Genomic DNA, 12,659 nt, shown 5'->3' with positions numbered 1-12,659 from the left:
TGAAGTGGGGAGAAGCGCTCTCTTCCCCGACGAGGGGCACACTCCAGAGACCAGGGGAGAACCTGAGCCAGTAGCTGCCGCGCTGCGCGCTCCATACCCCCGGGAGCCTGGCCAGGGTGGCTCTGAGCTGCAGGGGGGCGCGGAGCCCACGTCGGGGAAGCTTCAGGCTGCCGGTCCCCCTCCCTGCCGGCGCGGTCCTCGCCGGCGGGGCTGCAGGGTCCCTAGTGCCGCCACCTCCCTGGACATCCTGGGCATCGAGGGGTTCGGGATGGGGGGGCGGGGGTGAAGACTACAAGTCCCGAGGGGCTGACGAGCCGCGGAGGCGGAAGGGGCGGTCTGGGGGCGGAACGGGGCGTGGGCGCGAAGCGGGCCCCGCTGCACCCAGGGTCCGCGGCTGCAGCGAGGCCGAGACCATGTCTGCGGGCGGGAGCTGCGGCCAGACGCCGAGCCGGGCCATCCCGGCCACCCGTCGGGTGGTGCTCAGCGACGGTGCGCAGCTGCCGCCTGGGGATTACAGCACCACTCCGGGAGGCACGCTCTTCAGCACCACCCCCGGAGGTATCGTGGGGGGTGCCCGGGGACTGGGGGTCCAACGGAGTGCAGACCCTGGAAAGGGGGGGGGACCACGCCAGAGGGAGGCCACCCGCCCGAAGGGAGCCGAGGCACGCTAGGACGGGGCTGGGGTAGCGGCTGAACCCAAGAAAGGGACAAGTGGCCCCCAGACTGACGGCACGTGGAGAGCCCGGGATCCTCGAGGAGGCAGCTGGAGCGCGCGCCCTAGAGGGGAGTCAGGGGAGGGGGTCAGCACCAGGTGCCTGCCGCGAACCCTTTGCCTCTGGTTTGCAAACCACACGTCCCGCTTCCTTCCACCGCCACCACCATCCCCACTTCCCAGCTCCGCACGGACTGTAGAGACAAAGAACTCTTCCCCTAACTTGAATCCCAGCGCCATTCTCGCCCCTCACCCATCATTGGGCATTGCCATGCTGGTGAACGGCGCAGGCACTGTGCCCGCTGACACTTTGCACAGACATCCCCAGGGAAGACTGAGGCCAGAGCAGGGCACCAACATTTCTTCCTTCTTTCGCCACCCCCGCCATCCCGAAATCGCCTTCCCGAGGGATTTTAGGGGGTGGGTGAAAGGTGCTCTTGTTTTCCTGCCCTCTCCGTATGGGAGGGGCTGCACACCGAGCCGCCTCCTGAGGACTTGGTGGTATTTGGTATTTATCCAGCACCCTCCATGCGGCCAAGCCAGGCTTTAAAAACTAGTAGGTTCGGTTAGATGGGAGCTTGTGAGGAAAGAGGAAGGTCTGGGGAGGTGGCCGAAGGGGAGCGTTTGTTTGACTTGCCAGTAAAAATCCTGAGTGACCTAGAAGGAAGTTGAGCTTGGCACATGGTAGGGAAGGAGGGGTGGGGGCCAGCTCTGGGTTTTCCTCTGGTACACAACATTCCCATGAAGCCTCGGGGACTTCTGTCTGGAGTAGCTGATGAAACCTGCATTGGAGTTTGCATGATGAAACTTCTCCCCGTGGCTTACCACTTCCCCTCCCCTCCTCTCCCCTCTAATCTTTTTCCCCCGTCTCCTTTTGCCCCTTGCCTTGCTTTTTGCCTCTCCCCTCTTTCCAGTCAATACTCGGGGAAAAACAAAACCAAACCAAAACACCCGAATCCCAGCAGTTCCTCTGCTTAAAGGTGGGGCAGAAAGTCTTTATTCAGAAAACCTACACTAGAGGAAAGTGGGGCTGAGATGAGGCAGGGATTGGGGGTGGGGTGGAGGGAAGGGCTTGTGAATGCTGGGGCATTATCTGCTGGCCTGCCCTTCTGGGGCCACATGTTTATTTTCTCAGGCAGAGACTTGCAGCTGCCAGTCCTTTCCACATTAGCATTTAGCCCAAGTTGGGCACCCAGTAGGCCTGATCCTGAACACAGAATCCTGAAATATTAGAACAGGGAAGAAGTCTTAGAAATGATGTAATCCAGCCTCTTTATTTTTACAAGTGAGAGAACTGAGACCCAGGGTTAAAAGTGAGTTCCTATGGTCAGATGAAAAATCCCTTTGTTCTATCAAGATTTCATGGAGAAAATGCCATTATATAGCCTTGTAGCACTTCGAAAGTACTTCTCTTACTACCTCATTGTAAGGCTGGTAGACTATTATCTCCATTTGACAGATAAAAAAACCAGAAGCTCAGACTGTATTGGCCTTTAGGTCACTTCCAACTGTGGAATTCAGTGAAAAGTCTTTTACCAGGAGTCACACAGCTAGACTCTTGAATGCCTTCCAGCTGAAAGAGTAGTGCTCATTGGCCTCTACCAGGTGGCTGTGAAGACACACTAGACAAATGTGACCTTGTATTTAGTTTTGAAAAAGCTGTTCCCTTTGCCACATCTCAGTGCCTTGTATTTACCCTCCTTTTTGAAGAACTTTTGTTTGCTCATTTTTAAAATGACAATGTTAGCTGTTCTTTCTAGCCCTTCCATTCCCTTTCTATGTGTCATCTTCCCTTATTAAACTCTAAGCACCTTGAGGCAGGGACCTATTTTTGTTTTTGCTTATATTTGTATCTCAGAACTCAACACACTGTTTGGCATATAGTAAGCACTTAATAAATGCTTGTTTCCTGCCTTCCTAAATCTATGATCCTTCATGACTGACTATATAGGGACATCCCTGAGACTTTTGAATTCAGACAATTGAATTTGAATTGTGGCGCCCTTGGACACAATTGTAAGTTAACTAGCCACCTGTGGGTGGCCAGCCTGTAGCCTTTGTTTCCTTGGATGAAACCAGCTGCCCTGAGACTTAGGAGAAACATCAGCCTGTTCAGTGGGACTTTGGGCCAGATGGTAAGGCACATACCTGTAATCCCTGCTCTTGGTGGCTTGTTTGAGGTCAGGAATTCTGCTCCAGTGGGTTAAGCTACCTTGTCATTGTTTCCCACCCCCAGGCTTCACAAAAAACATCCTCAGTTCTTTCCTTTGGTCCTTATAGGATATAGACTTAAGGTCCTTTACTATTTTAGTTAGGTTAGCTAGATGGCACGGTGCATAGACTACCCGGTCTGGTAATAGCTGTGTGACCTTGGGCAAGTCACTTAATCCTGTTTGCCTCAGTTTCCTCACCTGTAAAATGAGCTGGAGAAGGAAATGACAAACCACTTCAGTATCTTTGCCAAGAAAACCCCAAATGGGGTCACAAAAAGTCAGACTTGACCAATGAACTAAACAACAACAAAACCATTGGTATATCCAGACTTGTGTCAGACACCAATATGGGGAGCCTGAGCTCTCTGAGGAGAGGCACAACAGTCCAGGTGAGAAATGCTGATCAGAGTCAGGCAGCAGTAGGATTCACCTTCTAGTCTAGGGAAGAAGGGGAGATGTAACCCCTGAAAAAACGGGTTTCTTCCTCTTCCTGTGTTCCTTTGGGCAGTGAAGAAGTTCATGCATGGGGGCCCCAAGTTAACTTCTTCCTTAAGTTGACCGACATTTATTAAGGGAGAAAGGCAGAAACTATCCTGCCCTCAGAGAACTTAAATTCCGGTGGCGTTTACCACATCTAAATGATATAAGATATATACCTAGGAATTGGAAAGTGGGGGGTAGGAGGGAGGGAAGGGGGAAGGAGGTACCAAAAGCTGGAGAGAGAAACGAGGCCTGAGCTCAGTCTTTTGAAGGAAGCCTGGGAAAATGAGGTGGGGAGCATTTCAGGCGTGAGGTTCAATCAATACTAAGGCATGGGGATGGAGGACCTTGGTGGGAGAGTAGCAGATCTGCCCCTTGCTGGATCATTGAGTTCTAGGAAGAAAGTAAAGACTGGGAATGTAGGAAGGGGCTACATTATGAAGAGCTTTACATGCAAATGCCCAAGGTATTAGGAAGCAGACATCCAGTCAGGAAGCCCTGAATTCAAATCTTGCCTCAGCACTTACTAACTTTGTAACCCAGGACCAGTTTTTTGGTCTGTTAAATGGGGATTTTTTTTTTTAAATAAAATAAAATGGGTAGGGCAGCTAGGTGACAAGTGGCTAACTGGGACCTAAAGTCAGGAAGACTCATGTTTCAGAGTTCAAATCTGGTCTCAGTCACTTACTAGCTGTTTGCATGCAAGTCACTTAACCCTGGCTCCTCAGTTTCCTCATCTGTCAAATGAGCTGGAGAAGGAAATGGTAAACTACCCCAGTATCTTTGCCAAGAAAACCCCAAATGTTGTCACAAAGAGTTGGACACAACGGAGCAACCAAAATGGGAATTATAACAGCCTTTATTTTGTGGGGGCTTTTGTGAGGATCAAATAAGTTAGCATATATACAATGTGTTGCAAACCTTAAAGCACATTATAAATGCTAATTACCAGAGGACTTTGTAGTTTATCCTGAAAGTCTGCAGTTGGAGTAGGGAACACTGCTTTATTGGATTGTAAGTTCTCCCCCCAAAGCAATTGAGGAAGGAAAAGAAAACTAGGACCTCGGGAAAGCAAGCTTCTCTAGGGTGCCCATTTGCTCAGTGCCCTCCCATAGGCAGAACCCCCTTCCCCCCAACCCCAGGCGGTTTTCACTTGCCAAAATCAATAAATGTGATGAGTAGCAAATTTATCCACTAGTTACCTTACTTCCTTATCCCCACCCATTTTCCTTTCCTCCAAAATGTTCACCCCTTCTCCCCAGGGTCCTTTTTTAACTTTAGGGAAGCTTGATGGAATTAAGAGCAAGTTACATCTGGACGGTGTTCCTACCCAGGGAGACTTTCATTTCTTTTGCCTTTTGGGGGGAGGGGGGGTGCTATAAAAGGATATAGAGCTGGGCTGAATATCTAGCCCTACTCCTTCATTTTTTGCAGTTGAAAAAACCAAGGCCCACCCTCCCCCTGGGGTCCCCACTTAATCCTGGCCACAGACTTGGTTAGCCACAGATGATCTGGGAGCTGTGTGTTATTAGGGGCAGGTAATGGATCTCTCCAGATAAGCAAGCTCTGAATATGATACCTTGCATTCGAGTGCCTTCTCACAAGGGCCAGATTTTCTACTTGCCAGGTGTCGGGAGCTCCATGGGGTGGGGAAGAATGTGTGCTTTTTCCGAGGGCTTAGGTTCCTGAGGGAGGGAGAGCCATTGGAGTGAGGTCCTTGGAGGAGAGGCAGTGTGGTACCAAGCAAAGACAGCAAGCTTTGGATTCAGGACACAGGTTCAAGCCATGACTTTGCCACCCCACTATCTGTGTGATAAGGACTGGAGTGCTGAACCTTCAATTTCCTTTCTTAGAAGATGTGGTTGAATGATAATAACAACAACAGCATCAGAACATTTATATAACACTTGAAGCTTTGCAAAGCACTTTACAGATCCTCACAGTGATGCTCCCTACTTCATAAATGAGGAAACAGAGGCCAGCAGAATTTAAGTGCCTTGCCCAGGGTCACCCAGCTAGGTCTTCCTGACTCCAGGCTTTGCACTCCCTAAGTACTGCCTCAAGGGAACCAGATGACTTAAGATCCTCCCTTTCCAGCTGAAGGATTTATGATCTCTCTGGGGAACATCAGAAAATGAGGCAAAGGAAGATGATTCTCAGGGGGTATAGCTAAAAGTTAGGGATTCCCCAGTTAGATATTTGAAGAGGAAATGACTTTAATTTTTTCATTTGCAAATGTATTGTAAAACAAAGATAGCTTGCTCCTCCCACACCCCTAGAACTGGGTGGGGAGGCCTAGATATTTTATCTTGTTGGAGGACTGAGGCAGCTGTTAACAGCTATCTCCCTAGGAGTAGCTGTAGTTTGGCTTCCCTGGCCGACTGGAGCCGCTTTGATCATTAGCCCCCAACAAACTGAGTCACCTGACCTCTTTCAGTGACATTCCAAGGGAAGTTTAGAAGTTTGAGCCAGGGTGAATTTTTGTATTAAATAACCATTTATTTTTAAAGCTTTGGTTCTGATAAATGTCACAGCAGCTAACAGTCACATTGGGTAGAGCGCCAGACCCCCAAGTCAGGAAGACATGTTCAGATCTGGCCTCCAACACCAGTATTTAATATATATCCGCCTCCATTTCTTCATCTGTGTAAAGTGAAAGTAGTCATAGCATCCATCTCCCGGTGTTGTTGTGAGGATCAGATGAAATCATATTTGTCAAGCACTCTAGTTATTATCATACCAACAGCCTTTGAATAAGACAGGCAGGAGCTGTACTTTGTCACAGGTCTGATTTCCAGCTTAGTCTCCTAGGCCTTACAGTGTCAGCTTGGAATCTGGAGAGTGACTTAATGTGTCCAAGGCTCAGTTTCTATGTCACTAGATTGTGAGCTCCTTGAGGGCAGGGCCTGTCTTTTGCCTCTTGTGTCCCCAACACTTAACACAGTTCTTGGCCCACAGTAGGTGTTGAATACATGCTTATTGTTTACATCTGTAAAATAGAACGATAATATTTGTGCAGGCTGGCAAAGTGGAGAAGGAGCTGGATTGGAGTCAGGAGAACCCAGAGGTCACGTCCTGCTTTTGACACGCTGGCTCTGTGACCCCTGATCAGTCACTTTATACTTTGCAGAGCAGCTGCTGATCTGCATTGGTCGGGCATTTTCACCAGTGAAATCAAAGGTCCAGTCAAAAAAAACACACACACACACACACACACACACACACACATACCAGCTCCAACAGTTATAGTGGGAAGGTGTTTGAATTTTTTAGGTGGGAATTGTGGGTGGTAAGTATTTCTAAGCTCTATACCCAACAATGTTCATCATCATTAATGACTCAGTAACACCTCTTTCTTCATCTTCTCTATAAGAAATGCGGGATTCTAAAGGTCAGGCCAGGGCCACTTAACACTGGCAGATTGTATCAGACTAAAGAGATTTGGAGTTCAATCTGTGCAGTAAAAGGTTGGACAGCAGTTAGTCTTTTTTTTTTTCATATAACCATGCACTAAGACATGTAAAAATTCAACTTTCTGTTGGTGTGCTCAGTTCAAACCTGGATGAAGTCATAACTCTTTGGGGGCTATTCAAGGATAATCATTCGTGTGGAACTGGCCAGCATTGGCACTGGTAAAATCTCTTGAATTAAACAAACTTAAGTCTGTGCCTGGGAGGCTTGCCTTGGAGAGGTCTCTTAATAAGTGGCTGTGGAACAAGATGTTGCTTTGAAGACAATTGGGGGATTGTCCCTACACAGAACACAAGACTGTGTTCCAAGCTGTCCCTCACAGTATAGACACTGTCCCATTGCAGGGTACAAGTTAGGAAGGAAAATTCTTGTGAAATATTCTTCCAGTAAACCAGTGCAAAGGGAAGTGAAGGGCCTCTCTTACCCACAGGGTGGACGTCTGCCTCCCTAGTCATGACAACATTGGCCAGCTATGTAGTACTTTGCAGATGGAAAGGACTTCAGAGCCAGCTTAATAACTGTATTTCAATATAATTGGTTTCTTTTGTAATTCCATATATTTGATGCATAAAGAACATGATTCTCAGAAGGTGCCCATAGGCCCAACTGCCAGAGGGGCCCCTTACGCCATAACGATAAAGTATTTAGCCTCTACCCTGGGAACCTTCCATGGATACAAATTTATTTTAGAAGGACTGCTTAATTCACTAGGGGCCCTGCTAGCCATTTAAAGTGGGGATAGTATTTTCTGAGAACTCCCTATGTGCCTTACAGAGAAACTTTTTAAGCAAAAGAATTAATTCTCTCAGGTCACTGAGCTCGTTATCTAGTGAGGAAGAGGCAGTATATCAGGTTTTGGGGGGGGGGGGGATAGCAATCAGGGTTAAGTGACTTGCCCAGGGTCACACAGCTAGTAGAAGTCAAGTGTCTGAGGCCTGATTTGAACTCAGGTCCTCCTGACTCCAGGGCTGGTGCTCCATCTACTTTGACACCTAGTGGCACCAATTTTTTTTCTTTTTAAAAGTACCTAATAATAGGTAGCTAGGTAGGCCAGTGGATAGATTGCCAGGTGTGGAGACAGGAAGATTCATTTTCCTGAGTTCAAATGGTGACCTCAGACACTTACTAGCTGTGTGACCCTGGGTAAGTCGCTTAACCCTGTTTGCCTCAGTTTCCTTATCTGTTAAATTAGCTGGAGAAGGAAATGATAAAACACTCCAGTATCTTTGCCAAGAAAACTCCAAATGGGATCGCAAAGTCAGGTGGGATTTGCAAAGCACTTAAATATTATTTTATCCTCATAGCAACCATGAGAGATAGGTGTTATTATACCCACTTTACAGATGATGAAATAGTACATATACATACTATTACATAATGCATCATATTTTAAGCATTCAAACTATACAAATATTTTTGGGACAGCCTATAATCTCTCTTGAGTGTTTTAACAGTTCTGTGAGGTAGATACTACAGACAAAGGTTAAGTGACTTGCTGGGGTGAGTAAGCTTCTGAGGCAGGATTTGAACTCACATCTGACTGACTCCTAGTCCAGTGCTCCATATACAATGTACCCCTATCTTCTGTAATAGCTAGGCATTTTTAAAGCAATAGACAAAGATTTGACTATCAAAGAATGACTGATTTTTTTTTTTTTTTTTTTAGCAATTGGGGATAACTTGCTCAAGGTTACACGGCCAGTTATTTCTGGGTGTGGTGCTAAGTATCTGAGCCCGGATTTGATCCCCAGGTCATGCAGACACTGGAGCCACTGCTCTTACTCGCTGTGCTACCTGGCCGCCCCAGAATGACTGATTTTTAAAGCAACATACCAGATACTTTATGAATTTGACTTAGAACTGAAAGGAACCATAATCTTGTGGTAAGAGGGATATCCTGATTGTGTCATTCTTTACCTGAATGACCTTCAGTTTCCTAATCTATATTAGGTAATTTCTAAGATTTCTTCCAATTCTCAATCTGTGATATAACATTTTAGGAATGAGGAAATTGAGGCATATATAGAAATTAAGCAGTTTTAAGGAGTGGCCAGGCCAGGGTTCAAACCTAGATCTTGCCATCCCTAATCTAGTGTTCGTCATACTTCATCACAGATATTTAATATGTTCCCCTTCAACACTTGGAACAACCAGGCCCAGACAAGTGAGAGAAATGATTCTTTTTTTATATTAATAACCAATTATTGAATTAAGACTAAGGTTTTCCCCTTTTCTGTTCTCTCACTTAGAAGTCAGCCCCTGTTGGTCATTCAGGTAACCTTTGAAGTGCAGGGCTGATAAGTGTTCCTGAGGGTCAGATCTGATCAAAAGACAAAGAAATTCAAATTTAGGTGAATTGGTGGATTCCAGCCCACTGTGTTTTAGTGAAACCAGTCTGGGTAGAAGTGGATTCGCCCTTTCTGTCTACCTTACCCTAGACTGGAATGATCTGGGTATAGATAAGTCCCTTTGTCCAAGACTGAGTGATCAGAGTCATGTCCCTCAGAGGACATTTATTAGAATAAAACCACCTCATTATAATATTCATCCTCTCGTTTACTTGGTAAGAAGTCAGAGTTGATTTCCACCCTCAGGAACATGAACTCTTCCAAGGACATGTAAGTATGGATTTGGTTCCATGAGGGGTCTTTGGTTTATGAGAGATAACCAAATGGCCATCCTTTTATTAATTACTTGCTAGCATAATTAATAAAATGATTAATTACCAGAAGCTCTTGAACCTTTTATATGTCACACAAGAAAACTCCTTGTGCAGCTTCTCCCAGAGGCTGGGGCATGTTCTTTGGAAATCACAGTGGTGGCCAGTCTTTATCCTTTTGGTAAGTGGAATTTAATTTTCAAAAGACATTCCAAACCCAATGAACAAATGAGGTGATTAAGAGGTGGCCTAGCAGAGCAACTTGGAACCCAGATGGCTTGGCTTCTGAAACACTGACTCTGGCAGATTGTTCCACCTCTCTGAGGGTCTGGGCAAAACAATCATTGTCGTGTGTTTCAGCTGTTGTGAGGTTCAAATGAGATTCTGTGTGAGAAGGGCTTTTTCTAAGTATCAGTTATTATTGCCATTGAACTAGGTAATAGTACATATTGGGTTTGGTTTTTGTTTATGGCATGGCTTTCAGTTCAGCAAACATTTCTTAATCCTGAACTCCCTTTGAAAGTTAATTTCCAAAGAAGAGTTCCAAGAACATTTTGAACAAAAGTGGTTTCAGGCAAGCACAAGAAGACGGATTTATGAAGCTGCTATTGTGTGCCAGGCACTGTGCTAAGGACAAAAGCAGACCAGTCCCTGCCCTAAAGAAATTTATATTCTACTGGGAATACAAGCTTACATTTCTCCAGTGGTAGGGCCTCCAGTTTTGCTGACTCTGAAAAATACTTATTTAGATGGGGGACTTGCGGTGCTTTTTTTTGAAAAGTCTGAGGAGGGCAGTGTGTGGCACACGTACAAGAGGGCTGCACTTGGAATCTCAGATCTTAATTTGAATTCTAGTTCCCGCCAGTTTCTCCCCATGTGACCTTGAAGAAGAAGCTACTTCAGTTCTCTGGGTCTCTTTCTTAGCTTATGAAATAAAGAGGCTAAACAGCTATAAGTGACCCCTCAGCTCTCCATCTGTGGTCTTAGGTTGGGGGAAATTATGCATAATGAGAGGAAGGGGAGTCAGGCTGGGAAAGAAGGGTCCAGCAGGAGCAAGACAGCTGGGGGAACAGACTAGACTGGAGAAACCTAAAGTGAAGAAGGTGGTGTGGATGGTGTCTCCATGGCAGTTCCAGGGAGGGTCTCCCCAGTTAGGGAGCAGGCCTCTGGGTGGGAGGAGCCAGAGCAGTTGTAGTTTTGATTTATTCCTTGTCATATTGAATGAGTACATAAATAAAATAACATTTAAGTGCTTACAGTGCACTATGCTAAGTGCTGGGTATGTAGATATAAAAGAAAATTCGGGCCTTCTAGGAGCTTATATTCTAATAAGAGGGAATAAAATACAGTGAAACTAATAGATGTGGTCCCGTGCAAATCACTTCACCCTTAATTTCCCCAAGGAACTCTTTGGATCATATATCTCAACAGTTGCTAATCTAAATTGGTAGAGAGAATTTCAACCCTGGGAGTTACAGGTGAGCAGGAAGAAATTGAGACAGCCTTCTAAGGATAGTTACCTGGTTGATTCATTTGGTCTTGTCCGTAGAGGGTGGCAGGTTTGATGCTGGTTGAGTAGGAGGTATGTATGATACCTCTTTTGGTAATACCAACTTTTTGGTCTTGGGGCATTATTTTTCTTCTCTGAACGCCATTACTAGCACAAGGAAAGAACAAATTTTCTCCCTTTATCCCATCTCCCCTTCCCACCACATTTTTACATGTAAGGGAAAACTTATTTCATTAGTAACTTGGCAAGTCAGTTGGCAGTGCCCAGGATAGGACTTGGTCTTCTTCATGACCTTCCAGGATGGTTTCTGAGGATGAAACACACCTGATTTAGGGGGCAGAGATCAGAAACCCCTTGGCATTCCTGTAGCTGAAGCTATCTGGATACAGAATTCCTTTTGTTAGAGCCTTTACCTGTGGCATTTGCATGCCAATAATAGGATTTTTTTTTTTATGGCATTAATATATCCTTGGAGTGTTTACACTTTCCTTAGGACATAATATTTCAAGCTATTTAAACTGCACTAATACTTTTGGGACACCCTATATATTCTCAAGAACTTTTTAACAAACACTACAGATCTTTGCTCCATTTTTACTAATGGGGAAGCTGAGGCTTAGTGAGACTTGCCTGTGGTCACATAGGTAGTTCATTGTTGAAAACAGGATTTGAATCCAAGTCCTTCAGGCTCCAAGTCCAGCACTCATCCACTTCCCTCTGGGGACAAAGGGCATTTTCTACTCCATATAAAACTGCCTATTGAAAGCCCAAGTGGCTCGTTGTTCAGACTGGAGGATTTAGCCCAGTTGACCAGTTTTTCAATCCTTATTTTTCCCTTAGCCTGGACCAGCAGTTCTTAACCATTGTTTGTTATGGATCCTATTTCAGAATAAATTTTTTAAAAAATTAATAATTTGAGGAAACTGTAAATGTCAATTAGAGATTAGAGGATAATAAAGATGTCATTTTTTCCCCCATCCAAATTCATGAAACAGATGAAAACCAAGGATTCTGGAACTCGGGTAAATAATCCCTTATCTGGATGAAGAGGTAGAACAAAGAGCCTTATTTGAGGATAACATGTTGTCAGCTGCATCCCATTCTGATGGTCTGACAATATGCCTTAATAACTTTTAAACAATGTTTATTGTGTGTCAGGCACTATGCTAAGTACTTAGCAATTATTATCTCATTTGATCCTCACAAAAAGCCCTGAGAGATAGGTGCTATTGTTAGCCCTCAGTGGAGAAAACGGAGGCAAACATTAAATGACTTGCCCAGGATTACACAACTGGGAAGTGTCTAAAGTAGGATTTGAACAAGAGAGTTTCATTTTGTTATGTGTCCTTCATTTGAATTTCTTTCCTTGGGCAGTGGGAAACTGTACTCTGATATCTTTGAGGGTGTGAAAGTAACTCTGGGATCTCAAAGTCTATAATAATTCATTTTTTTACCTTCAGCAAGCCTATGTGTTGTGTGTGTGTGTGTGTGTGTGTGTGTGTATCATTTCAACAAGCACTGTACCTGTGGAATGCAAATTCTGGTAGGTTATACCAAGCCCACTAGGCCTTGAATACCTTATCAGGGATGATGTTCATTCAGCATCCATCCTCT

General features: G+C 45.3%; 1 protein-coding gene across 1 annotated transcript in view; it reads left to right on the top strand.

Annotated features, from left to right (window-relative positions):
* Nucleotides 1–346: 346 nt before the first annotated feature.
* Nucleotides 347–12,659, top strand: part of EIF4EBP1 (eukaryotic translation initiation factor 4E binding protein 1) — a 31,498-nt gene continuing 19,185 nt past the window's right edge. The window contains exon 1 of the mRNA XM_069075918.1: nt 347–558. Coding sequence (XP_068932019.1) covers nt 414–558 — 145 coding nt within the window. The 5' untranslated portion in view covers nt 347–413. The remainder of the gene's footprint in view (nt 559–12,659) is intronic.

The sequence above is a fragment of the Petaurus breviceps genome, unplaced genomic scaffold (genome assembly GCF_028583685.1).
Source record: "Petaurus breviceps papuanus isolate PSGF00001 unplaced genomic scaffold, PetGlider_PUasm1.0 90919, whole genome shotgun sequence".
Lineage (NCBI taxonomy): Eukaryota > Metazoa > Chordata > Mammalia > Diprotodontia > Petauridae > Petaurus > Petaurus breviceps.
Note: the sequence above shows the minus strand (reverse complement) of the source record. Positions and strands in the feature narration are given on the sequence as shown.